The sequence below is a fragment of the Xiphophorus maculatus genome, chromosome 1, assembly GCF_002775205.1.
Source record: "Xiphophorus maculatus strain JP 163 A chromosome 1, X_maculatus-5.0-male, whole genome shotgun sequence".
Classification (NCBI taxonomy): Eukaryota; Metazoa; Chordata; class Actinopteri; order Cyprinodontiformes; family Poeciliidae; genus Xiphophorus; species Xiphophorus maculatus.
The window spans coordinates 10,435,395-10,449,928 of record NC_036443.1 but is presented as its reverse complement, the minus strand read 5'-3'; the positions used below and the strand labels follow the sequence as shown (position 1 = coordinate 10,449,928).

At 38.7% G+C, this 14,534-nt stretch overlaps 2 protein-coding genes across 6 annotated transcripts in view; both read right to left on the bottom strand.

Moving 5' to 3' along the window:
* The window catches only part of acot7 (acyl-CoA thioesterase 7), a 61,322-nt gene extending 49,180 nt beyond the window's left edge, over positions 1-12,142 (bottom strand). For 2 of the 5 annotated variants that reach the window (XM_005800093.3, XM_023340087.1), the window contains exons 1-3: positions 11,819-12,142; positions 7,189-7,306; positions 5,954-6,110 (exon numbers count right to left, since the gene is read on the bottom strand). In XM_005800093.3, the coding sequence (XP_005800150.1) occupies positions 5,954-6,110; positions 7,189-7,306; positions 11,819-11,865 (322 nt within the window). In that variant the 5' untranslated portion in view covers positions 11,866-12,142. Of the gene's footprint in view, positions 1-5,953; positions 6,111-7,188; positions 7,307-9,157; positions 9,564-11,778 lie in introns of those variants that run through there. The other 3 variants (XM_023340072.1, XM_023340078.1, XM_023340092.1) reach the window with 2 other exon arrangements.
* A 1,056-nt stretch (positions 12,143-13,198) lies between these two features.
* LOC102228967 (transcription factor HES-2-like) lies at positions 13,199-14,238 on the bottom strand. Its single transcript, XM_005800144.2, has 4 exons — positions 14,119-14,238; positions 13,937-14,032; positions 13,735-13,822; positions 13,199-13,636 (listed from the first exon to the last, which is right to left on the bottom strand). Exons 1-4 carry the CDS (start codon positions 14,206-14,208, stop codon positions 13,320-13,322), a joined length of 591 nt encoding a protein of 196 aa, XP_005800201.1. The 5' UTR covers positions 14,209-14,238; the 3' UTR covers positions 13,199-13,319.
* Positions 14,239-14,534: the final 296 nt, after the last annotated feature.

The window sequence follows — 14,534 nt, the reverse complement described above, 5'->3', positions numbered from 1 at the left end:
GTTGCCACGGTAACAGGTGTGCTTAAACTACAAAGAGAGAGTAAAAAGGTAGGAGTAGTTTTGAGTTGATCACCTGTTCGGGTTATTTTACCTTTGCTGTGGCACATTACAGTCGCTGTAGTTTCTAAATGTTGGACTAATTACCTCGTTCGTTTGTGAGTTTACGTCATTCACAACAAACATCAAATAGAACAAATATATTTCATACAATTTTAACAAACAAATGGCTTCTACCGTGGTAATTATGTGAAATTAAATTAATTATATCCCAACTTCAGAAGATTTGCCTTTACCTTTACAGAGCTCTTTGGTTCCTCCTACACTGCCTGGCCAAAATAAAAGTCGCCACCTGGATTTAACTAAGCAAATAGGTACAAGCCTCCTATTGGATAAGTACTGCATAGGCGATTATCTTTCAGCTGGCAACAAGTTATTTAACCCCAGCTGATGCAATGAGTAACTCCTCATTTCTCATACAACCATGGCAAAAGACACATCCTGTGGTCGTGGAAAAGACGTTCGTCTGTTTAAGAAGGGTCAAATCATTGGCATGCATGAAGCAGAGAAAACATCTAAGGAGATTGCAGAAACTACTAGAATTGGGTTAAGAACTGTCCAACGCATCATTAAAAACTGGAAGGATGGTGGGGAACCATCGTCTTCCAGGAAGAAATGTGGTCGGAAAAAGATCCTGAATGATCGTGATCGGCGATTACTTAAACGTTTGGTCAAATCAAATCAAAGAAAAACAACAGCAGAACTCAGGAGTATGTTTAATTGTGAACGCAAAAGCATTTCCACACGCACAATGCGAAGGGAACTCAAGGGGTTGGGATTGAACAGCTGTGTAGCCGTAAGAAAACCTCTAATCAGTAAGGCTAACCAGAAAAACAGGCTTCAGTTTGCTAGGGAGCATAAAGATTGGACTCTGGAGGAATGGAAGAGGGTCATGTGGTCTGATGAGTCCAGATTTACCCTGTTCCAGAGTGATGGGCGCATCAGGGTAAGAAGAGAGGCAGGTGAAGTGATGCACCCATCATGCCTAGTGCCTACTGTACAAGCCTGTGGGGGCAGTGCTATGATCTGGGGTTGCTGCAGTTGGTCAGGTCTAGGTTCAGCAACATTGTGTGCCCAAAGAATGAGGTCAGCTGACTACCTGAATATACTGAATGACCAGGTTATTCCATCAATGGATTTTGTCTTCCCAAATGGAACGGGCATATTCCAAGATGACAATGCCAGGATTCATGGGGCTCACATTGTGAAAGAGTGGTTCAGGGAGCATGAGACATCTTTTTCACACATGGATTGGCCACCACAGAGTCCAGACCTTAACCCCATTGAGAATCTTTGGGATGTGCTGGAGAAGGCTTTGCGCAGTGGTCAGACTCTCCCATCATCAATACAAGATCTTGGTGAAAGATTAATGCAACACTGGATGGAAATAAATCTTGTGATACTGCAGAAGCTTATTGAAACAACGCCACAGCGAATGCGGGCTGTAATCAAAGCTAAAGGCAGTCCAACAAAATATTAGAGAGTGTGACCATTTTTTGGTGGCGACTTGTTTTTTGGCCAGGCAGTGTATCAGTCTGTAGCTTCTCATATTGAGGTCATCAAACCAAATTTCAGATCTACCATAACTGACTGACACCTGCTGGCCTCAGGTTTGCAACCAGCTTGTGACTGAGAAACCAGTAACCTCCGCCCAAATGATGACATGAACTTGTTAGTTCCTCTGTCCATTGTAGTAGCTGATATATTGTGAAAATCCAGTAGAAATGATGCACTAATCGAGTTGCTGCGAGGCTTTGCTTGTGAGACTTGCGGTCACGTGGGTCGGTTGTGGGCGGAGCTTGGTAAGGTCCATTGCATGTCTGCCTTGTTCTTCAATGACATAAAAGCATATGCAAGTTTAATTATAAAGCGCTCCCACATGTTCTTATAATACATTTGATACTATAGCGTACGCAGTTTGCTTGCTATGCATTTGTTTTGTGAGAAATTCAGCAGCTCAAGCCCTGAGACACCTCAGACACTGTGCGTAGTGTGTAATGCAAAACAAATAGCCAGCAGAAACTCATTCATAGCATTCATTCATTACATTACACAAATGATCCTACATTATGCAGATGCTCTATCTGCATTAACAATGATTTGCTTGCCTCAGCATGCCAAATGCTTGGAGAACATGCCAAGGCACAACCAATTTTCTGTTTAATTCAACTAATAAATATTTGATGAGTTAGGGGTATAGATAAATTCACTTTAAGCCAAAGATGCTTAAGTGATCATTAAGTATGAAAAAATTAGATGGTGACATAAGTAGAAAAATGAATTAACATTGTCATGATGCAGTGAGAGACTGTGGATTTCATGTGTTATTCCAATTTACACATCCTAAACAAAATAGGGGTGTATATAGGACCTTCCAACCTCAAAGCACATTGTGAAGGATGAATCTTTAAAGATACTGTGAAAGCATGCAGAAAGCTAGTGAGCAGTTATAAGGGTTTGATTGCTGTAAAGCCAATAAAGGCTTTTATGCTGATTATTGAGAAGGATTCTGTATACATTTTTTTCAATATTCCATTTTTAAATTGGCTGGGAAAAGAAAATACATTAATATTATTAATAATTATTTTACATTATTATAATATATTTTATAAGATACCTGTCTCATTTCAGACTTCAAACAAAAGTCAGCAGTCTAATAACAGCATTAATCTTATGCTACACTTATTGAGGTTCACCTTCGCATGCTGAAAACTTGGAGTGGCTCTAACTGACAGCAGCCTGACCTGCTTTATGATTCATTTAGCTAATTATTTTACTACTTGTCTGATCTCCTGGGTGGTCAGCTGATTCTCAATGCACAGAAAAACATATAACTAGATGTTAACATCATGGTAAAAGAAATGCAGTAGAATAGTGAAATTTACACTCTTCATCCTAATACCCACACATAATGCAAAAAGACAGCAGCACATAAAACATCTCACATTCAAAACCAGATTACAGCATTTGATGTTCACAAAGTTTACTTCAAAATTTTCTCAAAACTCAAAAGATTTTAGACATGCACACAAACACTCAGAGATAAAAAAAAAAAAAACAACAATATTAGAGGAGCATTTGGGCTTACTTGATTTTTTAATACTTATTTTATATTATAAATTCATAAAATGCAACAGGGGGTTACTAGATTGATGCAGCAAGATAGAAGTGAGTCATAATGACACTGAAGTGATTGCAGATGGTCTGCAAACTCTCAGGCAATAAGTTTATGAAATACAGACCATGTCATGAAGATGGATGTTGAGCTAGAATATCCATTTGAATCTTATGCTTATCGATTTGTTCTCTTAGCCGTTCAAAATTATTCATAATTATTGACAACAGTGCGAGAGGCACTTTGATAAATCCAAGACTCTGCAGACGATTGTGGGTGAGAACAGGAAAAAATGAGCACCAGATGCAACAGGACATCCTGGTATTTTTAGGGTACTTTCTCTGACATTAAATGTTCTCAATATTTTATGACTGAATGTGTTCTGAACCTCAGTGCATGTCTTGAATGAATTTACTCCATGAGCTCTTTTTTTTGCCATTCAGGGGTCCTTTCTGTCAAGGCCACAGTGGACTGCCCCTGCAGATGCCTGCCTGTATGCCCACCACTCTCCACCTGTCACCTCATATCTCTGCCTCCACCTCCATCAATGAGCGCTCGGCCCAGCAACGAGCCAACCAACCACTATGAGCCAGTTGCTACGGCAACTGCCGTCTAGGGGATACTTCTTTTGTTTCTCTCAAGTCCTTTTTTCTCATCTATCATACCATAATTCCCTACTTACAAAGTATTTCTTCTTCTGCTCAAATTCCCTCTGCCAGTTTCCTACATCCATCTGCCTTTCTGCTTCCCTCTGTTTGCTTTTTTTCATTCTCCCTCTCGAAATTAAACAGAAAAATGTTCGCGCACAAAGGGGCCGTTTAAAGTTGCGGGTTAAATATTTCTTTGAGATTTTTAACCCGCATGAAAAAGATCTCTCTATCTTTTGCGCTCTGCATCTTTTTCTTACCCCCTTTAAGCACTACATATAATTTGAAACTAATCTGCAAAATCAGCAGTATTTGCAACTTTTTCGTCAAAGTTCAACCATGTGTTCAAAAACTGCCTTAATTAGCTGAATAATAAACATTTGTCTCATGCGTAAATGCAGAAAAAACATACCTTTATATAAATACAGGCTGTTGCTGCTCAGCCTGCATTTTTTTTGTGCAGATGGTATTTAAAGATTCATATATAAAACGCAGGTCAATATTAATTTTCCTGCAGCTTCATACAAGCCTGCTTGCAGAAGCAAATTTTGTTTTATGTAGCCTATAATAATAATCTGTAGTGCAAAGAATGCAGCATCTTGTTAAAACAGTTCAAGTTATTTTAAGGCAATTTTTACATATCTAGAAACGTTACTAACACAATAAGTATGATTTGCTGCCCTCTACTGAACAAACATGGTATTTTTTAACTACTGATGGTGAATGAATAGATGACAAATAAAATCCCCCACATTAAGGATCTCAACAATGCTATGTAAAAAAAAAAAAAAAAACATTTAAGAAAATATACTATTTGAATTTCTTAAACTGCGAGACTCTCAACCTTCTCAGTAGAAACACAAGGGATAAATCAAAATAACGAGGATATGATATTGTGCGAAGCGTAATTAAGGTAAATATAAACATTGCTCAGATGAAAATGAGATCCAAATTCTACAAAATATTTATGAACGTTTAAAACCGTAAGGCTGAACATGTTGTACAGAGCCCTGAGGCCATTTATAAAACTCATGTGGGTTTAGGGTAGAAGTGCAACAGAGTTTTTTTTCTCTATTTGCTTATTTTTTTCTTTCTTTTCAATGGGTATTATTGATCAAACATTGGTAAAACTGTGCTGTATGCACTTACAGAGCCCCTAATGGGACATTGAAGGAAAAAATAAAAAAATAAACTTTCTGGTGCACATGAGATATTATCTGATGCACACCAGAACGTTTGTTTATTTTTTTTTTTCTTCAGTGTCCCTTAGGGGCTCTGTACCGTCCACATTATTTCATTGCTAAAAATTCTGAACATTGACAAACAAACTATTCAGAAAGAAAAAGGAACATTTTCATGCACTGCCCAAACACTATTGAGTAACTCTGGCTCACTGTGTGCAACTCTGTTTGGTCCGTACAGGATTATGCCTTTACTGGTCTTCCAAGATGCTGTGCATGTTTGCAGGGAAAGAAATGAAGTCTAAAGATTTTGTCAATAAATCTCAGGTTAGTTCACCCAAAATTGCCACCAACGGTGCCGTTTAACTACATTTTTTTAACGCGTTTTTCAGGGAGTGCACGTTTTCACATTTCTGGCTAACAATCTGGTTCAATCTGTCCCCCTGCTTCCTGTCTTGCAGAGATAAACTCCAACCTACAAAACCATGAAAAGCAGAGCAGCTATAGAAAATTTAATAATAGGTTTTTATCATGAAAAGTTCATCTATCCTCCCATCTCTCCTAGAATGAAATTCACGGTCAAAAAGTTTTACAATGCTGATCAAATAAAATACAGGTCCTCCTGAGCTGTGAAAGGCTCAAACTGCCATTGTTCACCGCTTTTATCCTGATCTGTATCTCACTTCAGACGGAGGGCCTTTGTGTGAGCATGCTGTATTTCTGTTTTTAAATCCTTTAGTGCTTGACAGTTTCATGTTGTTTTTATCCCCTGCAAGACCGTTATAGTACCACAAAGATATGAAGCGTCAGTGAACGTAAAATCAATCATTTCTGTTAAAGTGTACAGCAGCATGGGATTTATGGGGCGGTTTGCATTAGGTGTCTCTGACCTTTACTTGATGGCATGCATGGTCATGTCCTTTTTACTGAATGTCGGTGTTAAGTCGAGTCACCTGTCAAGATGTTTTCAGCGATGACTTTGACCTGAACCTCCAGCGAGTGCTTGGATGTGTAAGTGATCTCGGCGGAAACGTGGACCACCTCGCCGATGAACACGGGCGACAGAAACTCCGTCTTCTCCACCCGAACCAGAGCTGCTAAACATCGGTCCTACAGAAAAGGAAATGAAAGGTTAGCATAATTGCAGACAGAAGAATAAAAGACAAGTCATTTTTCCTCATGTTGCAGTTAAACAATAATCAACTTACAGTAATAACGCTGGAAGGCATCTTGTATCATCCCAGTATGCTTTAGCAAAGCACCATGTCCAACTAATAATAATGATTTCTATGTCCCAAGATTGTCTTGGCAGTCAGAGGGCTTTATCATCCAAAATTCAACATAAATGACCACCAACTCACCTTCTGTTCAAAACAGAATAAATGTCTAGTTGTAAATGAGCTTGCATAACATTAACATAAAAACTTTGGAATTCCAGTTTCAGTCTGCAGCTATGGTGATTCACCAGCTGTTTTACCTTCATTGGCTCAGAAAACAATTGAAAACTTTGTCAAATTAAGTAGAGTTTCATGCATTTCTAATTTTGCTCTTTTTTTTAGTTTAATCAGCTACCTATGCTCATATAAACATAGCCTTTAACATTTGACGTTCAGCTAATTTTGTTCTCTCTGATCAAAGATTAAAGCTGTGTACAGAGATTTTTTGAAAATGTATTTGTGTCACTGTTAATCTTTGAAACATTTAAACATGAACTTAGTCATCAAAATCTAATATGAACATCACTGAAGATGAGATGATAATTAGAGCAAACATGGGCTAAAGTTTGCCAGGTGAAAAGTACAACCATGACAGTGAAATTCCACAATATGGATCACTTAATGCAATCTGAAATAAAGCGGATATCTCAAATAAATTTTAAAAAATGTTTTGTTTTAACATTTTGTAGCAGACAGGAAATGAGATGTTGTGTTCAATGTACCGTCAAAATGGGAGATCGGAACAAATGATAAAGGTATTCACAGTCTGTGCAACAGAATGCAGCGTCATGCTGCTAATAATCTCATGCTTGAACTTGGCGTGACGCACTATGGGGATTCAGGGCTGAGAGGACTTCCTAATTTTTTTGTTTTCTATCAATTATATGGAAGCAGGAACTTATTCCAGATCTGGATTTAATACTGTACTACTGGAATAAAAATAATGAGGACTAAATATGGTCAGTACTTACTCCATTCTGTGTGTTGCAGTGTCTCGTGCCGACGATGCTTCCAGCTTCTTCGATCATCTTGAGGATGATGCCGCCGTGAACGTTACCCATAATATTGGCGTCATCTGGCAGCATAACCCTGCAGCAAAGCAACAGACTAAGTGTCTGAATCTGGTGGTAATATGTCTGCATTAATAAATAATTCTGGGGTAAGATAAAGAACCCCACTACAATTGTTGGCATTATAGTTAAAGGTAGGTAAAAAAAAAAAAAGCAGAAAGACTCAAAATCAACACGCATCCACGCAACACATAAAATCTAAATAGCTAAAGGTTATACAAACGCAGTTTTCTGTTTTGTTAATGTGGCCTGTCCATTTTGATGGACAATGCTGTCTTTATTTAATAAAGTCAGTCACACTGTTATGATGCTGTCTTGAGACATCAGTTACCAGTTTCAAGGTATACCAAACTTTTATTCAATTATGGTTTCAGAAATGCAAAAAAACCTCCGTCATGCTGGTAATGGGTATTTTTAATGAGGTGCCGTAAAAAGGGCCAGAATGACCCCATTTGTTTCCAGTTTTATGGAGCACAGAGGAATACATCATGCCCCCTCCCCTACTTGTTTCTGCACACTTCCGGTCAACTGGCTGAAAGAAAATTAATACAGTTTTCCCTCATTTAATACAGTGCCAAAGGCACATTTGGCTGTTTCATGGTGAAAAACACAAACAGTGTTGTTATGGAAAGTAAAGGGGCACACGCTTTAAAGTCTGTTAAAAAGTCAACCTCAGAGTGACCTTCAGTGGACAGCTTGATTAAGAAGTTAGCAATCACTTTGTTATGACAGTGTTACTCTACAAAGAACAAGGCAAGCATTTTTGATTTTTGCAATAAGCATTCACAAACTATGACTACATTTAATAACCATCTGTTTTGGGGTTTTGTTGTCGTGTTTTTTTGTGTGTTTTTTGCTCAAGTATTAGATAATAAGATTGCAACCTTCTTTAACAGCTGATATTTAGTGTTGTTTTTTCAACATTAAATATTTATTTTTTTCTCCTTTAAAAAAAAAGCATCCAATTATGGCATGCTATACACTGCTGTATTACATTTTAGTCCAAATTCCTTGTCATTAAGTTGTGATATGTTACTCTCAAGTTATCATACAGTGATAATTCTAATTCTTGATTCTATTTAATTAGCATGGATCAAGTCAAAAGGCACAGTGCCAGTTTCTCTTTGTGAGACTGGCACTGTGCCAGGCCGTAAGTGATTAGTCACAACTGAGACTGATAAAGGTTACTGCAACAGATTGTTGGATCCTTGGTGGGTTTCATTGCTAGAAAACAATAAAGATGGGGAAAGTATCCCCTGCAGTTCTATGAAAACCTGTTCTCTCTTTTACATTTGTCAAAGTTAAAGAACGGGTCTAACAAGCCCGACTAATCCTGTGAATCAGACAGTAAGTAATGCTCAACGGCAGAAGAAAGCAATTCATAATGAAAGGAAATCCACCCCATAACACCATTCTTAATCTTTTATTGTGATGTGGTTTAGTTCCCATAAAACACTCCGTTCACTCAGCTTCTCATATGAGTGCAGAAGACTACCTGTAAAACATTTTTCAGTTGGGCGGGGAAAACTAGTTTTCAGCACTGGAAATGGATGATTCAGAACGAAGCCAAGTGACTTTCACAGCTATGCACACTATAAGTATGAGATAATAAAATGGCAATAAAATCTAGTGTTGTGAAACCTGATGAGTCTGATTAACTTTTAACAGTAGTAGTATGTGGTATCAGTGGTGGTGTGGATGCTGTAACAGGTTTAGATATGAAGTAAAAACTAGTTTGAAACTTAAGATCAGTGAATAGTTAATGTTTTAAATTGTTCTTTTTATGAATAGGCTAAGCGAGTTTTAAAAAAAAAAAATGAATACAACAAAAAAAAAAGTTTATACTGTATTTCTCAGTGCAATAAAGTACCTGCTGAGTTGGAATTTCTTTACCAGCTCACATCCAGCTCCCACATCTTTACAGTCGTCCATGCAGCCTGGTTGACTTTGACTAGGCTTCCGTTTTTCCATCGCTGCTACTGTTTTGTCCACTTCATCTGCTGCCCCTGTACAATCCATCTTCACACCTTGTTTGACTCTGTTCTCTCTGGAAGCCTCCCTGCTACTGAGTTCTCAGGTTTTGACAACGTTCTTACAACTGATGTCATGCAGGGTAAACAGACAAATAAAATCTGACGTCGTCAGGACAGGAAGAACAGGAAATGTGTCAAACGATGACATCACACAGTGACATGAAAAAAATTACGCAACGTTGGTCACAATTTGTTTTGTAATTACAGTAGCTGATAGTAAATAGTAAAAAGGAGCCTAGATTTTCAAATGGCATTAAGAAAAAAATTTTGATTTATTTTTCTTTTGTAAATCTAGATTAAAATGTCTTTGGTTTTTGAAGATTTTGTTTTAAAACAAAAAAACACCCTCAAGCTAATGCTTGTGTAACTCAGCACACTGTAGTTTTTTACTACATTTACCCACTTCTTAGTGGTTTTTATGAATTGTTAGGCCTATAGTTCTTGGAGATCTGCCTTACGATTATTTTTGTAATTTCCTGTTGAAATGTGGTTAATAAAATTCACGGCAAAAACAAAACCTTATCTCTTAGAGTAATGCTTTGGGTATTTTTGTTTGTTTTTACGCCTTTTACTATGTTGTAGCAGTCATTCTACTCTCATATGAAAAGCTTTTTTCATTTAGATTTGAAACTAGAGCACTGAAATAAGGTTGAAGCAATTTGTCTTTTGCCTTTCTTAGAATGAAACTTTTGATTTTACAAACAAATTAGCTGCTTCATTACTGGATTATTTAAAAAAAAAACAATGCAGTTATTGAGTGAAGAAGGCAGAGTTATCATCAGTATCAGGAGGAAAAAAACAACCCATAAATGTCTCTAGTATTTTGACAACAAAGCATTTCCTTTTAGGCTATTCTCCTTTTCCCTGTAACCAAACAAGCCAACTACTTTTGCTTATTTGCATCCACACCCGCATGTGAAATGTTCTTGCTTTCTAAAATAAGCACGCATGCAGTGCTCTACGACGTTGTGCAGCATGGTAGAAAGAAAGATTCAAAGAAGCGCAAAAGATCAGCTTTGGCCATTCTATACACATGTGACTTCACTGATTCTTTGATCGTCTAAATGTTCGGTACATGAATCATTTCAAAGCTTTTGCAGGCTTAAAAGCTGAAATGTTTCAAGTTCTGACTGCTTTAAACTTGTTAAACTGGATGCAATCATGTATCCTAATCAGTACTCTTAAGTTTATTTTCTGAGAAAGGTGTTTCATAAAACGGCCAGTATACAGTGCCTTGCAAAAATATTCATACCTCTTTTACAGTTTATGTCATAGACCAATACAACGTATTGCATAGGGATTAGTAAGATTATGTGTGGCATAATCTTCCAATCAGCTTTGCACCTCTAGCATGCTGGGTTAACTCTCCAATCTTTGCACATTCTTCTTTGTAAAACAGCCCAAGCACAACTTGCCACAAATTCTAAACTAGACAGAACTCTGAACTTTGACAGAGCCACTCTTACACTTGAATTTGCATACCTCTGTCTCTGTGCCAATTGTTTTGCTGCTCTCAAAAAGGTTTTCATACAGGATTGTTTCGATTGATCCATCCCCTCATCAACTCCAACCAGTTTCCAAATCCCTGCTAAGGAAAAGCCTTTATACACCATAAATCTTAGTCTTAATTTCTCTCTTAAAATCCCAGTAGAATACATTGACATTTGTGTTTTTACCTGACAAACATGTTGAAATACTTATTTTGATTCAATTGCCGTAATAACGAAGATTCAATCTACCGTCACAATGTAAAAACCCAATGGCATTAGTAGGTTAAACAATGAAACTGTATGCTATTGGTTAGCTTGATGCTAGACTGGGATGCGACGACCTCAGATATGAGACACAATATTTTAGTTGTGTAGCGCCCTCTGCAGGCGAAAGAGAATAGCTACATGGTGAGTTTATTCATAGAAGGATTTTTTTTTTTTTTAATACACCGGCTATTAGATTAGCATTCAATTACAGTGCAGTCTGCTGAATAACTGTTTCTTTCTATCATCTGGACAATATCTTTAAAAACATAAGTCCAAAGATTTTGCAGGAACCACGGGAGAGGAGATATCGATCTCTTGTTCTTAAAAACGCACCTTTATTTCTGCTGTTAGGCTACAGCGAGCTGTCTCTGGCCGTTAAAGCGCTTCCTGCCCAGGAGGAAGCGCGTTAACGGCCGAGCAACGGCCATCACACAGCTAAGATCCTTAAGACACCAGTCGCAGGGTTATAATAAACCAAAGCGGAATACATATTGTGGAGCGCTGACTTTAAAAAACAAACAAACAAAAAAAAGGCAGCGTTTTCATGGACGAAGTGGACACCTTGTGTTAGGATGAGACCCAAGCGGCGGATTATCCGGGTTATCATCCGGGTGAACAAACGGTCACACGGCGGCGCGAGCAGAAAAAAAAAAAAAAAAAAAAAAAAAGGGCTGTGCTCAACATTACCAAGCTAGCCTTACCTTCAATCCCGCATTAGGAAATGAACCATGGACGTCGTACCTGCATAACTGGAGGGAGGATGCTTCGTCCATCCCCGGCGACGACATGGTTTAGTCTCCCCTGGACTGCCGGCTGTCGTGTTCCTGCGTGATACGGAGAGAAATCAGGCAGACTCTCCTCCCCTCCCACGGCGGCGTTCCAGGGCTGCTGTGGTCACCGTGTCTCTTTCAGGACCGTTTCGAAGGGGAAAGTAACGGAAACCGCCAAAAATATTGACCAGATTATTCAAATATTTTTAACAAAGTCCATATGCTTGGTTTACACTTTATACAGTAAAGGGAACTTGAATGGCGTTTATATGCCGGTGAAATAAGATGTCGCTGTGCAGTAGAAACTGAAACTATGTCAGTACTTTGACTCACCAGAGGGGGGCAGCAGAGACCGCTCAAACATCGCCCTCACCAGTGTTACATTTTATTATGTCTATAGGTGGCGCGTTTGGACTAAACATTGGTCCCACAGCAGACGTGTTCATAACACAGTGTGATTAATTATTTATTTATTCAATAAAATGCCCATGTTGATTCACATTCTATGCTATATTGGCACCAATATTTAATGTTACATTAATCAATCTTTATTTATAGAGTCTCTTTTTAACAGGCAAAGAAATCAGTCGGTGCGCTTTACACAACTAAAATTCAACAGATGAAATACATTTCCCTCAATAACATATGCAGTAGTTAGAAAAATGAAAGCGAACTCCAAATTATAAAAACTGTTTAAATAAGCTTTAAAAATAAGGAAAGGGTGGTGAAAAGCACAATATATTAAAATTACACCTGCTTACAAACCAGAACATAGGATTTTTTAAATCCTTTTTATGGTGTCTTTTTATTTATTTATTTATTTTTCTTAGCTCTCAAATCCAGTTTCCCTTTAATTTTAGCTTTAATTTTTTTTAAAATATATACTTTATATTGATTTTATTTTTTCCTTCATTCATTGTTTTTAATGCAGCAAGCGAATCTCCACTAAGTGTGCACAAAGAGAGAGAGAAAAACAACTCAAGACGTAACCACGACATCGTAGTTTTATTTATTTACATCATATACACAATAGGTGCTGCAAACAGCACAAGTACAGCACGTCCCCAAAAAAAGATACTCTTACAGAGACATTTAATGTCTACAAAGTTCATTTGCACTGGACTCAGAACTCTGAAGTCTTTCGTGCAAATCCGTACACATAATGACCCCTTGGGTCTTACAGGGCTGTTTCAATAGCCCTTCATCATTCAGTCCAGCGGGAGGACTAAATATTGAGCTTATACATACATGCGGATTTAAGAAGAATACGACTGTCTAACATTGTCAACTTACACAAGACAACGGACCTGCGCGCAAAACTCAAGTATATAATACTTAATCAAACCACTTCAACAATAAGTTCTAAGGAACAATACGTATTTACAAGTAATTCAACTTAACGGTAACACATCATAATAGCAGGATTAAAGACTCCTCGTCTTTAAAGATGAGGGATCTTTAACTGCGGAGCTCTACCACGGTCTCCACACAGCAACGCGGACAGGCTGCGGGCCTGACTGCGCTCGGCCGGCTGCTGACGCTGGCTGACTCTCCAGACTGGCGCTGACGCACGTTTTCAGAGTCAGGAGTTTTTGATGGAGCAGAGGGAAAGCCCTGGCGTTATGGGCGCAGCATTTCAGGCAGGTCGGCGCGCTGTTCGCAGACATAGACTTCTGGACGAAGTCCTCGACTCGCTGGCGCGCCTCTTCGTCCAGGTTGGTTTTGGGGAGTAGAGCGGGGACGCGCTGGAGGCAGGCTTTGAAACCTTCCCTGTAGCTGTCTGCTGGGCCTGAAAAGACAAATAAACGTGAGTTTCGGTGTTCACAAATGGAGCCCAGGGCTTAAGTACTGATTAAAAAGATTTAAAGGCGCATAATTCTTACTCACTTTTGACGTTAACAGCGGGAATGTCACTAAGGAACTTCACGGTCATTTCCAGGATGTCGGCTTTCTCCAGCTTGGAGTAGCGGGTTTTCTGTTAAGAAAAACACAAAAGAGGATGTTAAACACGCAGAGCTCAAACTTATCTTGAGTTTTTGGAGCCACATTTTAACTTCACGTATGATAACAGTAGAATGGAGAGGCTTACGTCTCTGCCTGTGAGGGGAAGAATGAGATTCTTCAAGTGGTTCAGGCTGTCGTTGATGCGGGCGCGCCTTCGTTTTTCCATTAGTGGTTTCATAGTCTGAAGAGAACGCAAAGAGTTTGAGTTTACATTCATATGGGCTAAAATTTTGAGCTGATCCAAGAAAATCCAGTCATTTAGCTTACCTTTCTCAACTCCAGAGCCTCTTTCCTTTTGGCCACAGTCAGCCTTGGAGAAAATGACTGGAGAGCGTCATAGATCGTGTTTGGAGACATTTCTCAGTGTCGTCTTTGAACCACAGAAGCGTTCAAGAGCTAGATCTGGGAGGATGTGTCTCTAACGGACTGACGGTTCGGTATTTATCCAAGTCTGAGGCGTCGGCTTCCGTGCGTCACGGGTACGCCCCCAAGCCGACTCAAACGATCCGGACTGGCCAGTATGCGACAAAAAACAACACAAAAGCATTGAATTTAATAAGATAACCATCTGTTCACAATTTTTAAAACATGTCAAAATAAATTGCGTGTCTGCTATTTGATCCGCAGACATAAACCAAACAAAAGCTGCGTCAGAAAGCTGGAGAAATCAGTGCGTAAAGACG